Here is a 20,066-nt window from a genome sequence, read left to right as displayed (position 1 = left end):
AAAAAAACTATATAATCACTTCAATTTTTTTTCTTTTGTTTTAAAATTAATAATGTGTTTTTTATTGGCTACCGTTTACTGAGAGGGTGAGATATATTAAATATACCCGCGGAACAAAAGCTCCTGTTCGACTACTCTCAATTCTCCAAAAATGGCAGCCATTTTTTCATTTTCTTCGACCGTCTCCCATCTCAATTCCCTGAACTATTCCTTGATTCGCCAACCAAATCCTCGCCGGAGTTTTCTAAGAACTCGCTGCGCCGGGGAGAACCCACCAAGCAATTCGGCGACCGAGCCTGAAAATGCTTTGCTTAAGGTAGCTTGGAATGCCTCCGAGCTTTTGGGAATCGCCACTTCCTTCTTCCGATCGCCAATCAACGCCGAAGCTGGTGAAGTGGCTCTTGAGCTCGCCAGAGATGCGTCGGGATTGGTCGACCGGGCCGTGATTGTGAAAGCCATCAAAGATGACTTCGAAAGATCCTACTTTGTCACAGGTTTCTCGACAACATATTCGAGACTTTTCGTTATAAATATCTTATTTTTGATGTTGCTTGTGAACTTTGGCAATGTTATTAGATGAATGGTCAGTGCTTTTGGTTTGGTTGTTCTTTTACTTCCGCCCAGGTTTTCGAAAACCCATTTGAATTTTGATAGAGCATATATCTTCTAACGAAAAACTTATCGTGTAATATCTTATCATTTGTGCATCAGTTCAATGTTTGTATAACTTTATTCCACGCTTTCGAGTAACCCATATGTGAATTTTGCTGAAACATGTTGCTTCTGAAATAGAATTTTTTTACTATATGATAATCAACATCTCTTTATCTGTGGGTATCAGTGGCTTTGATATAATTGAATGAATAATAAGCTGTTTAGCTCAGTGTTTGTCGTACTTCATACCGGTTTTAGAAGACCTATTTGGGAATTTTGCGGAAACATTATCGTTTTAAGATGGAGCGTTGGACTATGCTAGTGATGACATACAATCTGGGTTTCTGTTGTTTGATGAAGGTGTAAGAATAATCAGTGTTTGTCTTACTTTATACCGAGTTTTTTATAACCTAAATGAGCATTTTGCTTAAACATGTTCTTCTGGTATATAAATTTTGGACTATAATTGTGATACTATCATCTCTGGGTTTCAGTTTTATTTCATTTAGTTATACGAGTAATTATTGCTTAAATTCAGTTTTGATGAAACTTGACATTTAGGTAACCTTACACTTGATGCTTATGAAGAGGACTGTGAATTCGCCGACCCTGCAAGCTCCTTCAAAGGACTTCGTCGTTTTAAAAGGAACTGTACGAACTTTGGGTCCCTTCTTGAGAGGTCGAAGATGAAGCTTATGAAGTGGGAGGACTTTGAGGTGTTCAAACTTTATAATAATCTCTTAGCCTCTTCTCATAAACTACCATTTCTTTAGTTAGCTTGGTCGGATAACTTAGAATTTAATGATTCTCTTCAACACAATACATAACTGAAGAAACCGTTTGAACTTCTACGGACTTATGTATGATGTAAAACCTTTTTTGACACAGGATAAGGGAATTGGTCACTGGAGATTTAGCTGTGTGCTATCATTTCCATGGAAGCCCATTCTTTCTGGCAAGTCTTATATTCTCACGTGCATTGTCTTCCTTCTTCAATTGGTTAAAAAAGAGAGAAAGAAATGGTTTAGTAACAATTATCAATTATCAATCAATGTGGGCATTGTTTTTGAGTTTAGGAAGCTAATGTCAGTTGATTTTTCCATTGTATTAGAGAAGAGAAATTATGAAACGTGTTCTTATTTCTTGCAAGAACCTTCTAATTTTTCATCGTTGATCTTTGTGAGTAGGGGTTTATTGTTATGGGATTTGTTTGCCATGACAAAATACAGAAAAGCTTGATCTCATTGTTCGAGTCAAAACATACACGCACATGCGTTAGGGAAAATTCTATAGTAGGTGTGCCAGTTTAGGTAGACGTGTCTTTGTTTTTGGCATGCAGATAAATTGTAATCTAACATTTTTTATTTGACGGTGTAAAAATTTTTTAAATACTTTACAATGCCAAAAATAAGAATTCAAAATTGTTAGATGTACAAGTATATAAAAAAAAGACATGCGTGCAATTGACTATTTGAATTATGTTTTGGGTTTCATAAATTATTCAGAATTTTTTAACAAGTGATGAGATGTGTGCTATAACTACAATGTACAACGTCATATAAAAAAATTGGTATATAATTTCTCTACGTCCCAAAAACAGAAACACTCTTACCGATATGGGCTAAACTAGTAATCCTATTATAAAATTTTCCTATATATATAATAAAACAGTAGAAAAATAATCTTTGTTTAATGTTTTCTTTATTTATTTGACTAACCAATCTATATTGCAGCAAGCGGTTACACAGAGTATTTTTTTGATCCACAGTCTGGAAAAGTATGCAGGTAATTACTTCATTGTTCCCCCTGGACAAAGTCATATACTATGAAAAACTCTTATGTGAAATTTTTTGTCAGGCATGTGGAGCATTGGAATGTTCCCAAAATGGTATTGCTGAAGCAAATTTTTAGACCTAGCAGGAGGTTGTGAGTTAAGATAAGATAACAGGTGACTGAAGAAACTTGTTGGCGAACCTTATAGGTAAGCTAATTGAAGTTTCAGAGAGATAAAGATATATGTCCAAATCAAGAATCATGTACATTATGAATATTATGCATTTTGAGTTGAGCATCTCAATTCTCTCTATTCCAGTTTTGGTGTCTTTACCTGTAATTAGTTACATATTTCATTTTCATATACATGTTTTTAGATAGGTCTCTCTTCTCATAGATTGGTGGTTGGCATGAAAATATTACACCAAGAAGTGAATGATTGGCTTAAAACAACATCTGTAGCATTGTTTAGAGAAAAGTTGGCAATCATTTTCACTCTTAAATAATCTAGTTGGTTTGTATGAAACTCTACTTTTGCTTATTCAATCAATCTTAACCTAATCTATCAATACTTTTTACTCTAAATTATGTTCACCTAATAGATTTTTTCTTAATTTGTTAATTACGTTAACTTCTATTTTTTCTTAATAATAATAATGAAAAAGAATATTTGAATGGCCTATTATTCCCAGTCAATATGATTGCTTAACCAAATTTGCCTCTTCAAATATAAGTAAAAGGAAAGAATTTATATTCTGAATGAGGGCTTAAATTCCATTTTGGGTTCTTGTGACTTACAAACCAAACAAGATATCTTAAAATGTTGCCCTTTTTGTCCGGTACTGGGTTTGAATACTCAGTCAACAGATAAAATTTCCCCAAAATTAGGTCGAGTCTTAAGACCACTGAGCGTCCTAACCTAATTAGATTATGGGTAATACTAATAATAATTTATACAAAATTAAATAAATATTTTAATATGTTCTGTGAGATTTTTAATTCATGAACAAAATACACTTCATTCGTTTATAACTATATTCTTTAATACTATACAATTTCATATTCTAAATTTAGGTGAGAGGTATTTTTTACAACGTCTTGATTTTTTATAAGTTTAATTTTAATTAATTTTCGCCTCGGGTCTAAATTGACATAGATTGAGTTTTTAGGGTATATTGTACAATTTTTAAAAATGAAAGACGATAATTTAGGTAAAACAGGGCAACTTTCGCTATTATCACTTAATTTATTTATAAAATAAAAATAAAAATGAAAACATTACTTAGGAAAGAGAAACAAAATATCGAACTTTGCATTTCTGCAAGAGAACGGAAAAACAAAATCCATTTGTTATTTCTTTCTCGCTCTGCAACTCTGCGCATTAGGGTTCAGCCATGGCGATTCCTTACATGGAAGCTGTCGTTGGTACTACTTTTTCTTCTACTTTCTCTTTTTTCATATAATCTGCATATATAATATCATGCGTGTATGAAAATTTTCATGAAATCTTCATTTTTTTAATGATTGTCGGCGGCATTTGAGAGTACCAGCTACGTTTTCATCTTCTTCCTCCTCTTCTCAGTTATTCGATTATGCGATTTTTTCGTTTTCTTTTTCTAACTTAGTTGGCCTCGTTTGCGAGTGTGTTTCTTTGCGCTTTTCTTTCTTTTAGGTTAAGATACTCACCTAGTAATATGAAGAAGTTAGGGTTTCTTTTGACAGTCCTAAATTTATATTATGGGTTGATCGTATGGGCATCGCATCAGAAAATCTTCGATTGGTTGCTTAGGTAATGAGGAAGAACATCAACTTTATAATTTTTTTAGCGTCTCTTATTATTCTCAAGGCAATGACGGACTAGTAACATTTAGCTCTCTTTTTTTTGGTGAGGTTTTAATTTTAGGGATCTGGGTTGTATTCTTTGTCAGTTGAATTAACCTGTTTCTATTTCCGTTAGTATTTTAATGAGCCTTATGGTCGTATCAAGTAAATGGTAATAAAGAAGTACAATGCGTAAGGAATTTCGGTTCTCATAATGTTTATTGGAGTTTTCTGGGAGGAACGTATAAATTACAAGTACTTGTTCATGGTTTTAATTTTGGGACAGTTTGGCAGCTACCATGAGGTCTTGTATTACACTTATTTTGAAATGGCAATTATTTCCATGCTAATTAGTGGTTTTTGGTTCTTTCTTTCCTATTTTTCTCATCATTTTTTTTCTTCCTGTTTCTCCTAATTTGTTTTCAGGGTTTATGATATTAATGTACTTCTTCGAATCATATTTGGATTTGCGGCAACATGCAGCACTAAAACTGCCAGTTCTTCCAAAAACCTTGGAAGGCTTAATCAGCCAAGAGAAATTTGAAAAGTCTCGAGCCTATAGTCTTGATAAAAGGTATGTTGTGCAGTAGTTTTTTATTCTCAGCGTGAGTGTGGTATATGGTCATATGGCTTTATATGCATGTTCACATTACTGGTCTTCTCTGATGAATCTTATTCACTTTCAGCCACTTCCATTTTGTCCATGAGTTTGTGACCATCCTAATGGATTCTGCAATTTTGTACTTTGGGGTATTGCCTTGGTTTTGGAAGGTTAGTGATGGACTTTTGGTATAGCCCTTTCCTTTGCTGTTGTGTTATCGATGTTTGATCTTACTTTTCAACTGCAGAAATCAGGAGATTTTGTGGTGTTAGCTGGTCTGAATGCAGAGAATGAGATACTGCACACTCTTGCATTTTTAGCTGGTGTTATGTTTTGGTCACAGGTGGGACTTGATTTCTTCATTTCACTCTCTAAGAATACACTCACATTGATATGTATATTTTGTTCTTCATGCTGTCAAATAAGTAGCTTTCAGATGACTGAATTGCATGCGTGGAAGCTACTATTGTTAGTGTACTTGATAGAGTGTTGTGGCGATTAGTGCTGTATGTAATGTAAAAATAACCAAAATCAGAATTGCATACTGATTTCTTGGTGTATTTTATAAAATGTTCATCTAATTTCTAATCTCCTTAAGGATACTTTTATGGTGGAAGTTGAAGTCTTATAATGCATTAGGCTCTACTTCTGAGTTTATGAAAGTACTGACTGTTTGTTCTTTGGAATGTATATGCAGATCACTGATTTGCCATTTTCCCTTTATTCCACTTTTGTGATTGAGGCCCGTCATGGTTTTAATAAGGTTTGGTTTCCTGCTCTGATTTTCTTTCGTTTTATATGTGGTTTACTTTACTGATTTTGTACTATTCCAGATTTTTTTTTTCTTGTTTCCTTTTAGTAGTGTATCTTACTGTCATTGCTTTCTAACACACACACATATATTTTAATTTTTTTCCCCAGCAAACAGTTTGGTTATTCTTTAGAGACTTAATCAAAGGAATTTGTCTTGCCGTCATTCTGGGTCCTCCTATTGTGTCTGCAATCATTTTTATAGTTCAGGTAAGGTTCATTTAATTTATTTATCTAAGAAACAAGGCTGAAATTATTGATATAACCATAAAGGAACAAAGGATGACTAGGTAAGTGCCACGTATTGTTTATAAACTACTAATGTCCTCTATTTTGCATTTTGCTTGAGTACCCTTGGCTGTCTGGTGTCTATGTTGCTTCACCTCCTCTCTTGAAATTGTGAAAATTTATGTTACTATGTGTAATTGCAGAAAGGAGGTCCATACTTGGCCATATATCTCTGGGCCTTTATGTTCATTCTGTCAATTGTGATGATGACACTCTACCCAATTCTCATAGCCCCACTTTTTAACAAGTTCACTCCTGTGAGTATCCAGAAATATTGTCATCCATTAAATTTATTCATGCTTCAATTTTAATTTTAATTTGGTTTTGATTTTTATTTTTGTCGGTCATGTTATATGATGATAGCTTCCAGAAGGTGGTCTCAGGGAAAAAATAGAAAAACTTGCTGCATCTCTCAATTTTCCATTGAAGAAGTTGTTTGTCGTAGATGGTTCCACAAGGTCAAGTCATAGCAATGTGAGTTTTAGCTTTTTCTACATTTTATTGGGTTTTGATATCTATGACTTATACACCGAACAAAGGGCTTGGTTGGCCTAGCTTATGGCTTTTAAGTTTTAGCTTCTTAGAAGCACTTTTTTACAAAACTACTCCTTGTGGCTTCAGCTGGAAGAGCTTTTTTAAAATAAAAGCTCAAATTTTGAGGAAACCCAATCAAGCCTAAAAATAGCTTTTAAAAAGCTGAAAACCAAAATTTAACTTTGAGAAGCCCTCCCAACCAGGCCCAAAGTTTATTGTTTTTTAATCATTTTCATCTAAAATGAACACAAGGTAATTTTTGTTAATTATTATTGAATGCAATGAGGAGCTCAAAAATGGTGAATGCAAAATATGTGAATTCTCATGTTTTAAGTACGGTGCTGTTACCCTGACAAATGCTGGCTAGTAAGATAGTGATGTTAATTTAGGATGATATTGTTTTGTAGTTCATGGCTTTCTTCTGATGCCCAATAAAAAATTTCAGTAAGATTTGGATTGGGATTACCCAATTTCTTTGATTTTGATAGTTTCTTTGTTGCTGATTCATGTTTGATGCAGGCCTATATGTACGGATTCTTTAACAACAAGAGAATTGTTCTCTATGATACACTGATTCAACAGGTGAGTATGTATTGCTTTTTTTAGTTTCTCAAGTTCTGAGGTTGTTAATTTAACGAAGGACCACTACATTACTGGTATTTTTTGTTGTGTATGTTTGAGCTATGTAAATTTTCTCTTTCGTGCTATGTGTTTTCTATAAAATCCAGAAGACTGTTCCCAACAATGAAATATCCTAACAATTTGGCAGTTTTTAATTTGACCTTTATTTAGTCATAAACATGTGATATGGAATCTTGTATGTTATACCAAATAATTGAGACATTTTCATCGTGGGGGTATCTTGTTAATTTTGGATGAATTACTTGTACTATTCTGTATTTCCCAGTGTTACTACAACTCTTATGTATGTTTATGAACTTGTTTTGTAGTTTGTCTTCTCGTCTGCTGTCATTACATATTAGTGACAATTGGTACCTGGCAATGTTTTTCTTCTTGTAGTGCAAAGACGACAAAGAAATTGTAGCTGTTATTGCTCATGAACTAGGGCATTGGAAACTTAATCACACAATGTACTCGTTTATAGCTGTGCAGGTATGGTGCAACTTTCTTTTGCAAATTTTACATCTCTAACAAACATACAGCCTTCTCTATGCGGTAATATAATAGTGTATCTGTACCATATCTGTTATTAAAATGTAATTTTAGAGTAAGAATTTTGTGCTGCGACTTACTTTTAGCCATTTGTGGATGTATGATGTAATGTTCAGTATTGTGATTTAAATGGTTGTCTTAAGAGGAAACACGAGGATGTAGTTTGTAGTTGGGTAACCTGGGTTCTTGGAGTTGTACTTAAAACTTGCAAGTAGGGAAAGAATTTAAAAGTATGAGCTAGAAAAATTGAGCAGGTGTAATTCGCCTATTAATTAGATTTTGTTTTTGTTGACTTGACATGCAACTTTTACCGCCAGGACCTTATTATGACAGTTTCTTTTAATTTAGCTAATATAATTACAGGGTTTCAAAATGTTCTTTTGACTCTTAAAGTGGCATTTACATTTACATTCGCATTCACATTTTCCTTTTTCTTTTTTTGTTTGTCAGAACTGATGACAGACCCTATATGAATAGTGTATTACCAAGTACTCTTTGTTTATCATTTATTTGTATTCTTGTGATGCAGATTCTTACTCTTTTGCAATTTGGAGGATATACACTTGTGAGGAACTCAAGTGACCTGTTCCGGAGTTTCGGGTTTGATACACAGCCAGTACTTATTGGACTTATAATATTTCAGGTACTTGCGTATAAAAGAGTAGCTACTGTAGTCTGTGAATGAAGCAAGGAAAAAAAATTTCCTGCCTTGAAGGATTATGACTTATATGAGTAACTCATTGATTTTTAGATTTCTTGTCTTTTACTGTTAATTTATGGTATGCATATATACTGTACTACTTTGGTGTAGTTTTTATGTACTTGTGTGAGAATAGATCTTACTATGCAATTTTTAATGCCTTAGCAGAGAAGATGTTTTGTTTATCTACCTTTTATTGATATGCCATTGCCATTCCATATTAAATTTATGCCATCGCTGAACTCAAAAGTATGAACAAGGAGATGGTGGGGTGATTAGACCCAAAATCTCCCTAGGAAATTAAGAACAGATTCTTGTAGACATTAAGAGACAGAAATTGATTAAGTGGAGAAGATAGAAAGAGATAAACCCATAGAGCTGAATACAATATTATTGATAAAGAGAATTAGAATACAAGAGTGAAGATGATTCGAGAGACCTTCGGCTCTCCCAAAACCCAATCCCAAAGGATCCCAATTCCGGGCATTCCTACCCAAGAGGCACTATATATAGAGAGAGATTAGAATCAGCTATTAAGTAACATAACATAATAATAACCTAGAATTATAGAATTACCCTCTACTTTATTTGCTTTATTTCTTCAAGAATAAGTGTTATGTATTGGGGGCTTATTATGGGGTTAATCCAATTACCTTGTTGAAGGAAAATGGTGAAATATCTGTGGGTTTATTAAAGGTTCTGCATATGGTGTGGGCATATTTGTCTTGGAATTCCTCATTGTGCATTAGCATTAGAAATAGAAGTGCATTAGTTTGATATCATAGAAATTTTTCATATTCACTAGCACATGATGTGTTGCCCTTGCTTAATTCATTTCCAGCTATATATAATGAAGTAAAAAGCTATTGCCACACGCTGAGCTACTTATTCTTGAAACTTCTTCCCCCCTTCAACACAATCGTTGATCTTTAAGTTAACGAAATTGCAATTTCAATTTCCTTTATTTAGATATAAAAAAGTTATGCCAACTTATCTTTTCTTGCTTTGTTTCTGGCAGCACACTGTAATCCCTCTCCAGCACCTAGTTAGTTTTGGTCTTAACCTTGTCAGCCGATCTTTTGAATTTCAGGTGAGTTCTTGTGAGAAGACTACAATGTCAGTGTGCTTTTTTTTCTCTCTTCTTCTTTTTAATGATATTGTCTACTACCATTGTTTGCAGGCTGATGCCTTTGCTAAGAAGCTTGAATACACTTCCTCACTTCGGGCTGCTCTTGTCAAACTACAGGTATTATTGTTGGATCTATCATTAACAAATATATTTTAAATTTCCATTAGTAGATTCTGGCTTTACACTAGGTAAGTTATTGGTTCAAATAGTTTAGGAAGTGTTGATGTCCCAAAAGTGAGCTTTGCTACCTGCTTGTATTTAAATCCTGTTACATTATTTAAATCCAAACATTTTATTTATTTACTTTGTCGTTGTATATAAAAGGTTGTGGGTGTATCGTGGGAAAGTAATTGCAACACTAAATAGATGTCTTGGTTTTACAGGAAGAGAATCTGTCAGCCATGAATACCGATCCTTGGTACTCAGCTTATCACTATTCTCATCCCCCACTTGTTGAAAGGTTGGCTGCTCTTGACGAACCAGATAAGAAGTCAAACTAATGTGGGTAACCTTTGGATAACGGCAGAAACAGCTTGGTTATTCTGAACCCTTCGAAATCACTAGCTTTATCTTATGGGGCTCACACATCTTTCAAGTATCATTACTATAACAACACACTGGTTAAAAGTGAACCAAGCACCGAGAAAATGAGCAAAACAAGTGAGAGAAAAAGAAATAGGGGAGGAGAAGTTGTTTAGTCATAATTATAAATTGTCATGTATGCATGAATGAACTAACATTCTGAGTGACTTTGAGCATAGTTATCCTTGTTCTGATAGCTTTCAGCTATATGTATGGTAGTTTCTTTTTGTGGAGAATTTTATATAATCTAAATGCTATAATGTACTTTGGAAAGTTGGAAGTATTTTCACCTATGCGTAGTAGTAGTTTTCTTTTCACCCCAAGTTGTGCCTTGCAATAATGTACATATTGACATGAAATCAATTAGGGAGCACATTAAGTAATAAATTTACTGAAAATTGTGGTTGGTCGATGGTCACCACTCACCACTCTAAGACACTGCCAGAGCTTATGAAAGAGTGGGTCGGGCCTTGTGTGGGCCCCAAGCAGGAGCCTTTGTTGTGGATTTTTTATATTTTAGTAAAATGGACATAAGATTTGTGGCCCCCCAAAAAACACTTGCAAGCAATGTAACTATCTGTTACAAATTTTATGACAGCATTTAATGAGTCATTTTGAAATGTTTAAAAGTTATATAACCCTGAAGTATTCTACTGAATAATAATGATACATGCACTTGTATCGTTCACTCAAACATTATACGATGACACTGTTTTTTAAGAGTGAATATAACACTTGTACATTTTTGCTATCCGAATCTTTTTGTTTGTCAAAAATATCACACTATAGTATTTATAGATTTTTACTTATTCTGTTCAAAATTGTTCAAAATAGTAATGGTTTGCTGGTAATTTAAAAAATATTTAAAATTAATTTTTTATTAATTAATTTATTTTAAATTAGAAAAAATAATTTTAAAAATAAAAATTTATAAAAACTATTTTTAAATTTATTAAGTTATATAAAATCTTATATATAAAAAATCAAGAAAATCCAAATATAATTCTTAAAGAAACTGAAATCAATATTTCTAAACTAAATTAAACTTTAAACTAAATTAAATTAAAATCTTTGGATTAAATATTCACATAAACATGTGTGACAAAAAACTACTAGTGTGTGTAATTACAGACATTATATCAACCATTTGGATAGACATCATCTCTATAGATGACATGTGGGGAGCACTACAATAAAACAAATACCATTTTATTATTAATATTAAATAACTCATATATTTTATATAAATATACAATTTTTTTTAAAAGAACACACAATTTTTTTCTTGTGTGCCTATGAGTTTTTTTTTTTTTTTTTAGATTTATAGTTTTTAATTAATAAAACCAAATAACATAAATTAACACATACAATAGCACATTTTAATATATTATACCTTAAACATTAAAATAAATTATATAACAAAACAAAGCCCATATTTTTATTAATATTAAGGAACTCATGTATATACAATCTTTTAAAAAACACACACAATGTAATGCATCATAAGTTAACTTATACAATATCAAATTTTAATAGATTACAGCTCAAGTATTAAAATTAGATTTCTTAAAATAAAATAATAATTTTCTCTCTCTTTTTTTCATATATTTTACCCTAAAAAAATTATAGCTCAAGTATTAAAATTAGATTTTTTAAAATAAATTTTTCTCACTTTTTTTTATATATTTTACTCTAAAAAAATTATTATTTTCTCATAAATTAAGTACAATTGTGTGGGATTAATTCCTCGAAATCACAACTAATTATGTTAATTGACTATTACGTTCTCAAATGTCATAACTACTTCATTGACTTAAGTGTTGGTTCAGTCATTTACTTATAAAATGACAAATTTCAATACAAATTTATTTTAAGAAGTAATACAAATTTTAATGCTTAAGGTGTAATCTATTAAAATTTGCTATTGTATGTGTTAACTTATGTTATTTGGTTTTATTAATTAAAAACTATAAATCTAAAAAAAAAAAACTTACGAGCACACAAGAAAAATTTATTACATTGTGTGTTCTTTTAAAAAAGAAACATTGTATATTTATATAAAATATATATGAGTTATTTAATATTAATAATAAAAGGAAAAATTTACACTGTATATTCAATAACATACTTATTTTTTTTTAAATACCAACATAACATACTCTCCCAAACATATGCCATTTTTAAATTTTTGGACAAAAACACCCATACCATTAACCGAGCAGACCCTTCACATTCTCTCTTCCCAGCCAAACTCTCATTTCTCTCTCATTATTTTCTCTCAACCGAGCAGACTGTAATGCCCAAAATTTCCTAATAAGGTTTAGGACCTTGATTAGGAGGCCGGGAGGGCCATAATTGATTTGTTATAGTATTTAATGATTATATGCATGTTTACGTGAATTATATTATTATATGATGGTGGATGCATGCATATGGGAGAATTTATTATTGTGAGGGTATCTTGGTAATTTGGCCACTGTGGGCGTAATTGTATATTTTGGGTGCATGATTGTGATTAATTAATATAGCCACACTATAAGGTGGATTGGTTCGAGCTATCGACATGAGATGTAAGTGTTCGGTCTAGTCATAACGGGTTTAAGTTCGGGGCTCTGGGTGAGTCTCGGGGTGAATTTAATGATTAGAGCATTACCGGGAATTAAAGGGTAATGGGATATGGCTTATTGGTGTTTGAGAATATCGGGAATAGTGGGAATTGGAGAGCGTTAATTATAATTAACGAGATAGGCGGGAAATGACGATTTTACCCTTGGAAGCTTTTAAAGGGGTTTATTTGGCTTAGGGGCATTATGGTCTTTTGACCCTAAGGATTTATATCAGCTTTTAAGTGTTGGAAGGCTGTGGAAATACAGGGGGAAAACAGAGTCTCTCCTTCTTCTCTCCCGATAGATTTTCTTACTCTTTTCTCTTTGGATTTTCGAGCTCAGTTTGAGGAATCGAGCCAAGGAACCAAGCTTAGCCAAGCTAGGGTTGTGCTCCACCATTGAAGAGGGTGTGTTGCCAAGATTAAGGTGAGTTTCTAGCCACTAGAACTCTTAGTTTTACTCTGTTTTATAAGTTAAGTTTCAGCTGGTTTTTGGGTTGGAAACTTGGGAATTGGTTGGAGTTTTGGCTAGGGTTCTTGGGGTTGTGGTCCTTAGGACATGTGGAGATGGTATTTGGGTTCATTTGGGAGTTAATTTGACGTTTGGAAGCTTTTGGTTTGGGTTAGAAATGGTAAAATCGAAGGAAGGAAAAACTGGGATTTGGCTGGCTGAAGGTAGCGCTACAGCGCCCAGTGTAGGGCGCTATAGCGCTACCTGCAGGGAGGTTGGGCGGTTTGTGTTTCTGCCTTGAGCGCTGGGGCGCTAGAAGGGCAGCGCTGTAGCGCTCCCCTGTTTCCTCTTAACCCTGTTTTGGGTGTTTTTAAGGGCTTTTGGCTTGGGGTTTCAATCCTTAAGGCCCGGGATCGAATCTACTCACCGTATGGGCATGTTTTGAGGTCCCGAGAGTGGGGTTTAGGTTAAGACCCTATCTTTGGTAATTTTCATTAATTGGAGATTGTTTTGTTTATGACTAGGTGATCGCTAAAGGATTAAGGATCGATCGTTCTCAAGGGTTGTTCTTGTTTTAACCTCTACTCGAACCGGAAGTAAGAAAACTGCACCCTGTGTATATGTGACATGCATGGTTATTATGATGCATGTTAGTTGATTATTATATATGACATGCATGGCTATTCTTGATGCATGTTGGTTGACTATTAAACGTGACATGCATGGCTGTTATTGGTGCATGTTGGATGGCTGGATATTGCATATGATGCATGAGAAACATGTGATTAGGACATGCTTTGTATACTGAGTATGATATCGTCCAGAGCTTGAGCCTATGTGTTTATGCATGGTCCTAATTGTACTAGTACCTGTTTAATAAGCATGCTGAATACCTTGTTTATGGATATGGAACATGTGATATATGATTGGCGGCATGACTTATTTGTGAATGACAATGACTAGTCAGGGACCGACTCTAAAGTCGAGAATCACGCATTGAATGGCTCTATGGAATTAATGCTAGACCGACCCTAAGGTCGATGAATCAAGCATTGAATGGCTCCATGGCATTAATGCTGGACCGACTCTAAAGTCGAGAATCGTGAATTGAGTGGTTCTAAGGCACTAATGCCAGACCGACCCTAAGGTCGATGATCACGCATTGAATAGCTCCATGGCGTTAATGCGGGACCGACCCTAAGGTCGAAGAACTTATAAGCGCTTGCCTGGTCTACGACCAGATGACTATAGCCAAGGTATATGACCCCGGTGACTGTTTGTCACATGGCTAAGGGACGTTGTCCATAGTTTCGACTCTAGGGTCGTGAGGAAGGTTATGTTGGTGACTAATTACCTTGCACCTGTCCTAACCAAGCATATGAAAGAATCCCTTATCAGTTGAGCCCTGGTGACCCTATCGTCACATGGCTAGAAGGAGCGATGTTCATTATTGTGACTTTTGGCTATTGTCACCCATCTGTATGGACTGTTGGTTCTGATTGGTTATTTTGGTTATTGTTGATATTATATCATGATATATTATGTTTTCTTGCTGGGCTTCGGCTCACGGGTACTACGTGGTGCAGGTAAAGGCAAGAGGAAGTTGGACCATCCTTGAGTTGGAGAGCTTAGGTGATGACATGTACATATGCAGCTGCTCGTCCGCCACGGCCGAGGTTTAAAGTGGAACTAGGGTTGAACCCTGTTTTGCCGCTTAGAACGGCCTGTTGTAAATATTTTCTGTAATAAACTCTGAAATTATATTTTCGGGATCCCAAAGTTTAAATTAAACGTTCTAGTGAAACGTTACATCCTAACCAAAGTTTTTAATCCCTAAACCGCTAATTACACTTAGTTCACGATTTTGGCCAAATGACTCGATTAGCGAGTTTAGCACTGTTTACAAGGCACACTGTAACGGTCCCTGGAGTTTGGGGCGTTACAACTTGGTATCAGAGCAAGCCAAGGTTTATGGTTCCTGAAGACAAGCTGGGCATGTACACTCATCACTGAAGATAGCTTCACTCAAGGAATGGTAACTATTTCTGTAGCTATGTGTATAGTTGTTTGAATAAAATGTGAATGCTTTACCTGCATATTGTATTAGGGAGCATGAGATTCTGATAGAGCCTGGCTCTTGACTATGTGATTATATGCTCCATGAATATATATATATGACTGTGATCATATGGTTACCTGCTCTGTGAATATATATATATAATTGTGTTATTTGCATGCTGGGGTCAGAAGCATGGTTTGAGTGTTGGAAGAGCAGGGATTATGAATAATGTATGAATGCCATGGCATGTTGTAGCACTACAAGTGGTTTATGATTATGGTGTGGTAAGGATTATTCCGTGGGAGAAAGCCCTTGATATGGTTATTGTGACTAATAGGTCAAGTTATTGACTGCAGATTGAATCAGCAGGTTTGTTCAAGGCAGATTATGAGGCCTGGTGATAGTTATACAGGGGCTGGAAGTTACAGCCAGGGTATCAGTTCTTCGTCTGCATCTTTGAATGTTCAGCGGACGCTTACAGATTTGCAATTAAGATTGCAGAGGCAGGAAGAAGAGATTGGGTATTTGAAGCAACAGCGGAGTCTGTCGGGGAGTACCTCTTCCTTTGCTATGTCAGAGGTGGCATCAATTTCAGCTCAACCTAGGGTTGAGAATAGATGGGAATTTCTCTGTGGAAGATTCCTGAAGTTTTATCCTCCAATTTTTGAGGGAGACCTAGATCCATTCAGAGCTGAGCAATGGATGGGTATGATCAGCTCCATTCTTGATGGTATGGGACTAGTGGGTCACGATAGAGTGATCTGTGCTACATGTGTGCTGCGGGATGATGCCCGGACATGGTGGGAGGTAGTATCCCAGACACGAGATACAGCTGTGATGGACTGGAAAGAATTTAGGCAGCTGTTTAATGAGAGGTATTACTGTGATGTAGCTAAGACTGCCACCGTTGCCACCTTCTTCTCCATCACCGGCCACGGTAAGGTAAGACAGTTGTCATGTGGTTTTTTTTAAAAAAAAAAATTGAATCGTAATGTACAAATCAATGAAATGGGTTTGATTGTTAATCTTTATTTTGCAAAAATGTAGCTTAAAATGGGTTTGATTCTATGTGCATCATTTTGGAAGATTATGTTTAAATTCTGCAAAAAATTTGTGGGTCGATGTTCATTCGATTCCACATCGATGTCATTTCAATGCTTCATCGATGGTAATTCGATGACATATAGTGCATGTGCAGATTTTTAAAATATTGAAAAGTTGTTCATCGATGCGCAATTGATGCTCCATCGATAATATTTCGATGGACCAGTAAATGAAGGCGATAGTCCATCGATGCGCAATCGATGGTATATCGATGCTATGTCGGTGCGATTTCAATGGTTTTTATATGTTTATTCGATGCTCCATCGATGTTATTTCAATGGTATATTGATGGTTGTTCGAGCACATTAATTTGATGGTGATGCATCGATAGGTATTCGATGCGATGTCGATGGCTTTATATATTTATTCGATGCTCCATCGATACGATTTCGATGGTATATCGATGGTTGTTCAAGCACGTTAATTTGATAGTGATGCATCGATGGTTATTCGATGCTATGTCGATACGATGTTGATGGCTTTATATGTTTATTCGATGCTCCATCGATGCTATTTCGATGGTATATCGATGGTTGTTTGAGCACATTGATTTGATGGTGATGCATCGATGGTTATTCGATGCTATGTCGATGCGATGTCAATGGCTTTATATGTTTATTCGATGTTGTTTCGATGGTATATCGACGGTTGTTCGAGCACATTAATTTTATGGTGATGCATCGATGGTTATTCGATGCTATGTCGATGACTTTATATGTTTATTCCATGCACCATCGATGCTATTTCGATGGTATATCGATAGTATTTCGATGACAACAACAGATTGAGTATTTTTTGTGAATTCAACTCATTTTCTTTTTTTTTTTGGATATTTTGCAGATGCCACCCAAACGTATCTCACCACTTGAGATCCCTATAGAGGATCATTATGTCGGTCGTATGACCTATAGGGGTTCCGTGAGGTTAACAAAATTAAAGAAAAGATTTGAGGAGCATGGATTGTTGGGGAGGGTGAATGAGTCTATTTTTGGACCATTCTTCACAGCCCCAGTGTAATGCCCCGAATTCTCCGATGTATTTAGCGGCATGAACAGTAGGCCGGGAGGGCCGTACTTGCTTAAATATGTTATTAATTGATAAAAGGCATGTATGTATTGATTATATTATGATATGATGTGAAATGCATGCATGTGAGTCCATATTTCTTTATACAGGGATGTGATGGTAATTTGGCCCGTTGAGGGTAAATTGATTATTTATTCACATGTTGGTGATATAATTTGAGACCACATTATGATGTGGGTTTGTTCGAGCCATTTGGCATGAGACGATCAAGGAAATGTTAAATGTCGGTTTGGTCATAACAGGCTTAAGCTCGAGGCTCGGGGTGAGTCTCGGGGTGTTTTAATGATTAGAGTGTTACCGGGCATTAAAGGGTAACGGGATGTGAAATATTGGTGTTTGAGAATTTTGAGATTAGCGGGAATTGGGAAGCGTTAATTATCATTAACGGTGTAGGTGGAAAATGTCAAAAATGCCCTTGAGTTGACTTTAGGAGCTTTATTATACCTAGGGGTATAATGGTCATTTGTGTTAGGATATATATGATGTATGAATGGCTGGGAAAACAAAGTTTGATTCATCTTCTCCTTCCCGTACAATCTTCTCCATAGTTCTCTTCTTTGGAATTTTGAGCTTAAGTGTGGAGCTAAGCCAGGAAATCAAGGGGCTAAGGTTGTGGTTTTGGTTCAGCCATTGGAGAGGGTTCTATACTAAGTTTAAGGTAAGCTTTGATCCTTATTCCTACTGGTTTTGCTCTGTTTTCAATTTTGGTTTTCAGCTCTTGAGTTAGGTGTGGAAAATTGGAATTAAAGGGAGTTCTTGAGGTGTTTTCCTTGGGTTATGATGAGGGAGAGTTTTGAGTGTTGTTTAGTGGTGTTAATCGGTGTTTGAGAGAGGTTTGGGTGGTGTCTAGGTTGGGTTTGAAGGGTTGGTTCTAAGTGAAATCGTAGAGGAAGAAAACAGGGGTTTTGGCTGAAATGGGCGTTGCGCCGCGGCATGGCCAGGGTGTGCCGCGGCCCTTGGGAGCTGCTGGGTTTGGCCGCCTCTGTTTAAGGGGCGGGCCGCGGCATGGCCAAGGAGGGCCGCGGCCCTTAGGGGATTTTTGGCCAAAGAGAGTGTTTTGGCTCGGGGATGCAAGCCTAAGGCCTCGGGATTGAACCTACTACCCCGTTGAGTAGTGTTTGGGGTCCCGGAGGTTAGGTTTTGGTTTGGGAACCTTTTATTATTCATTTTATTGATGGAATCCCATGATTTGGTTATGACCAGGTAACCGCTAAAGGACCAAAAGGTTGATCGTTCTCAGGGTCATTCTTTTATTTGTTCTTGCTCGGACCAGAGGTAAGAAAACTGCACCCCAAGTGTGACATGCGTGGATATTCCTGAGGCATGTTGAATGTGAGAATATGGACATGGATTATATATGGAATGCTTAGCATATGTTGCTCATTTGTGCATGGCACTGACTTATTAGTCAGGTTTGACAAGAGTGCTAGTATCACTGTGAAGCTGTGACTTATTAGTCAAGTTCGGCAGTGGTATTGGGCATTGGTCACGATGAGCTGACTTATTAGTCAGGACGGCTTTGGCGTGTGTCACGCAAGTCAGTAAGATTGGATCTAATCGATTATTAGCATTGAATGATTCAAGGAGCATTAATGCCTGACCGACCCTGAGGGTCGATGAACAAACAGAGCTTGGAGGCTAGTGGCTTACTCAGCAGCCACTCTCCCGCTAAAATCATGTGATGATTCATTTTCTTGTTGAAAGATTTATGTTCAGTGTGATTATAACGATAATCATTTGATAATGTTTATGTAAAGTGTTATGTTTTCTTGCTGGGCCTTGGCTCATGGGTGCTATGTGGTGCAGGTAAAGGAAAAGAAAAGCTCACCTAGCCTTGAGTGGAGAGCTGATGTGATGGTGTGTACATATGCAGCCGCTTGACTGCCACGGTCAGGGTGTTCTCAGAGGAACTAGGGGGTTTACCCTATTTTTGCCGCTTAGGTCGGCGGGGTTGTAAATTTAAAACTGTAATGACCATTTTGTACTGAGAACCACTTGTAAATGTTTTGTTTAGCTCTGCAGAGCAGTTTGTAATAAAAATCTCCATTTCCTTTTTATTGGTTTTATGCCTTAACCCGTTAATTACACTTAGAGCACGTTTTTGACCAAAGGACTCAGGCAATGAGTCAAATTTCCGGTCCATCGTTCACCGTAACTGTTCTGGGGTAGCCAGGGCGTTACACCCAGCCTTTTTGTTCTCTGGGGAATTGGTGCACACATTGCTTTTGCGGAAGGTCAAGTCTCCGCGTGGCGATGAGATGCACTTCTTGATGGGCCCTATATAAGTTTGGGGTGCACGAGTTTGCCATTATCACCGGCCTGAGCTACTCCTGTCCACCATTTGCCGTTGACATTCAACCTCACATTACTTCCTCTACATATTTTAGTGTGGAGCCCGAGAAAGACATTCGGTTCAGTATGTTGGAACGAGCTTTTAGTATGTGCGATGTACCTGATGATTTGTACAAGCTCGATTTAGTTTACTTTGTGGAGGGGATATTATTGGGCGCTAAGAACGAAAATGCTATTTGGCGAGATTCATTGTTGATGGTCGAGGATTTAGATTATTTTGTGAAGTATCCGTGGGGATCCCTTTCATTCGATACAATTGTGAAAAAATTCAATAGAGATATGAAATCGATTGGTGCTACAATACCAGGTAAGAAGGTGAAGAAGATCACTGAGGTGAAGTCTTC

General features: G+C 36.0%; 2 protein-coding genes across 2 annotated transcripts; both read left to right on the top strand.

Moving 5' to 3' along the window:
• The first annotated feature begins 86 nt into the window (after positions 1-86).
• Positions 87-2,807, top strand: LOC133796761 (uncharacterized). Its single transcript, XM_062234409.1, has 5 exons — positions 87-494; positions 1,216-1,370; positions 1,543-1,609; positions 2,388-2,439; positions 2,512-2,807. Exons 1-5 carry the CDS (start codon positions 152-154, stop codon positions 2,582-2,584), a joined length of 690 nt encoding a protein of 229 aa, XP_062090393.1. The 5' UTR covers positions 87-151; the 3' UTR covers positions 2,585-2,807.
• Positions 2,808-3,663: 856 nt separating this feature from the next.
• On the top strand, positions 3,664-10,358 carry LOC133796759 (CAAX prenyl protease 1 homolog). The gene is made up of 14 exons (XM_062234406.1): positions 3,664-3,852; positions 4,675-4,822; positions 4,935-5,019; positions 5,097-5,192; positions 5,547-5,612; positions 5,771-5,869; positions 6,091-6,204; positions 6,311-6,421; positions 7,001-7,063; positions 7,502-7,594; positions 8,184-8,297; positions 9,373-9,444; positions 9,535-9,600; positions 9,867-10,358. Exons 1-14 carry the CDS (start codon positions 3,822-3,824, stop codon positions 9,981-9,983), a joined length of 1,275 nt encoding a protein of 424 aa, XP_062090390.1. The 5' UTR covers positions 3,664-3,821; the 3' UTR covers positions 9,984-10,358.
• Positions 10,359-20,066: the final 9,708 nt, after the last annotated feature.

The sequence above is a fragment of the Humulus lupulus genome, chromosome 8 (genome assembly GCF_963169125.1).
Source record: "Humulus lupulus chromosome 8, drHumLupu1.1, whole genome shotgun sequence".
In the NCBI taxonomy this organism is placed as follows: domain Eukaryota; kingdom Viridiplantae; phylum Streptophyta; class Magnoliopsida; order Rosales; family Cannabaceae; genus Humulus; species Humulus lupulus.
This window is presented reverse-complemented; position numbering and strand designations above follow the sequence as displayed.

Coding starts and splice junctions, on each gene's coding strand:
- LOC133796761 (XM_062234409.1), top strand. CDS start 152: ATGGCAGCCATTTTTTCATTTTCTTCGACCGTCTCCCATCTCAATTCC. Junction 495..1,215: donor AAGATCCTACTTTGTCACAG/GTTTCTCGACAA, acceptor CTTGACATTTAG/GTAACCTTACACTTGATGCT. Junction 2,440..2,511: donor CAGTCTGGAAAAGTATGCAG/GTAATTACTTCA, acceptor ATTTTTTGTCAG/GCATGTGGAGCATTGGAATG.
- LOC133796759 (XM_062234406.1), top strand. CDS start 3,822: ATGGCGATTCCTTACATGGAAGCTGTCGTTG. Junction 3,853..4,674: donor TTACATGGAAGCTGTCGTTG/GTACTACTTTTT, acceptor ATTTGTTTTCAG/GGTTTATGATATTAATGTAC. Junction 7,595..8,183: donor ACTCGTTTATAGCTGTGCAG/GTATGGTGCAAC, acceptor CTTGTGATGCAG/ATTCTTACTCTTTTGCAATT.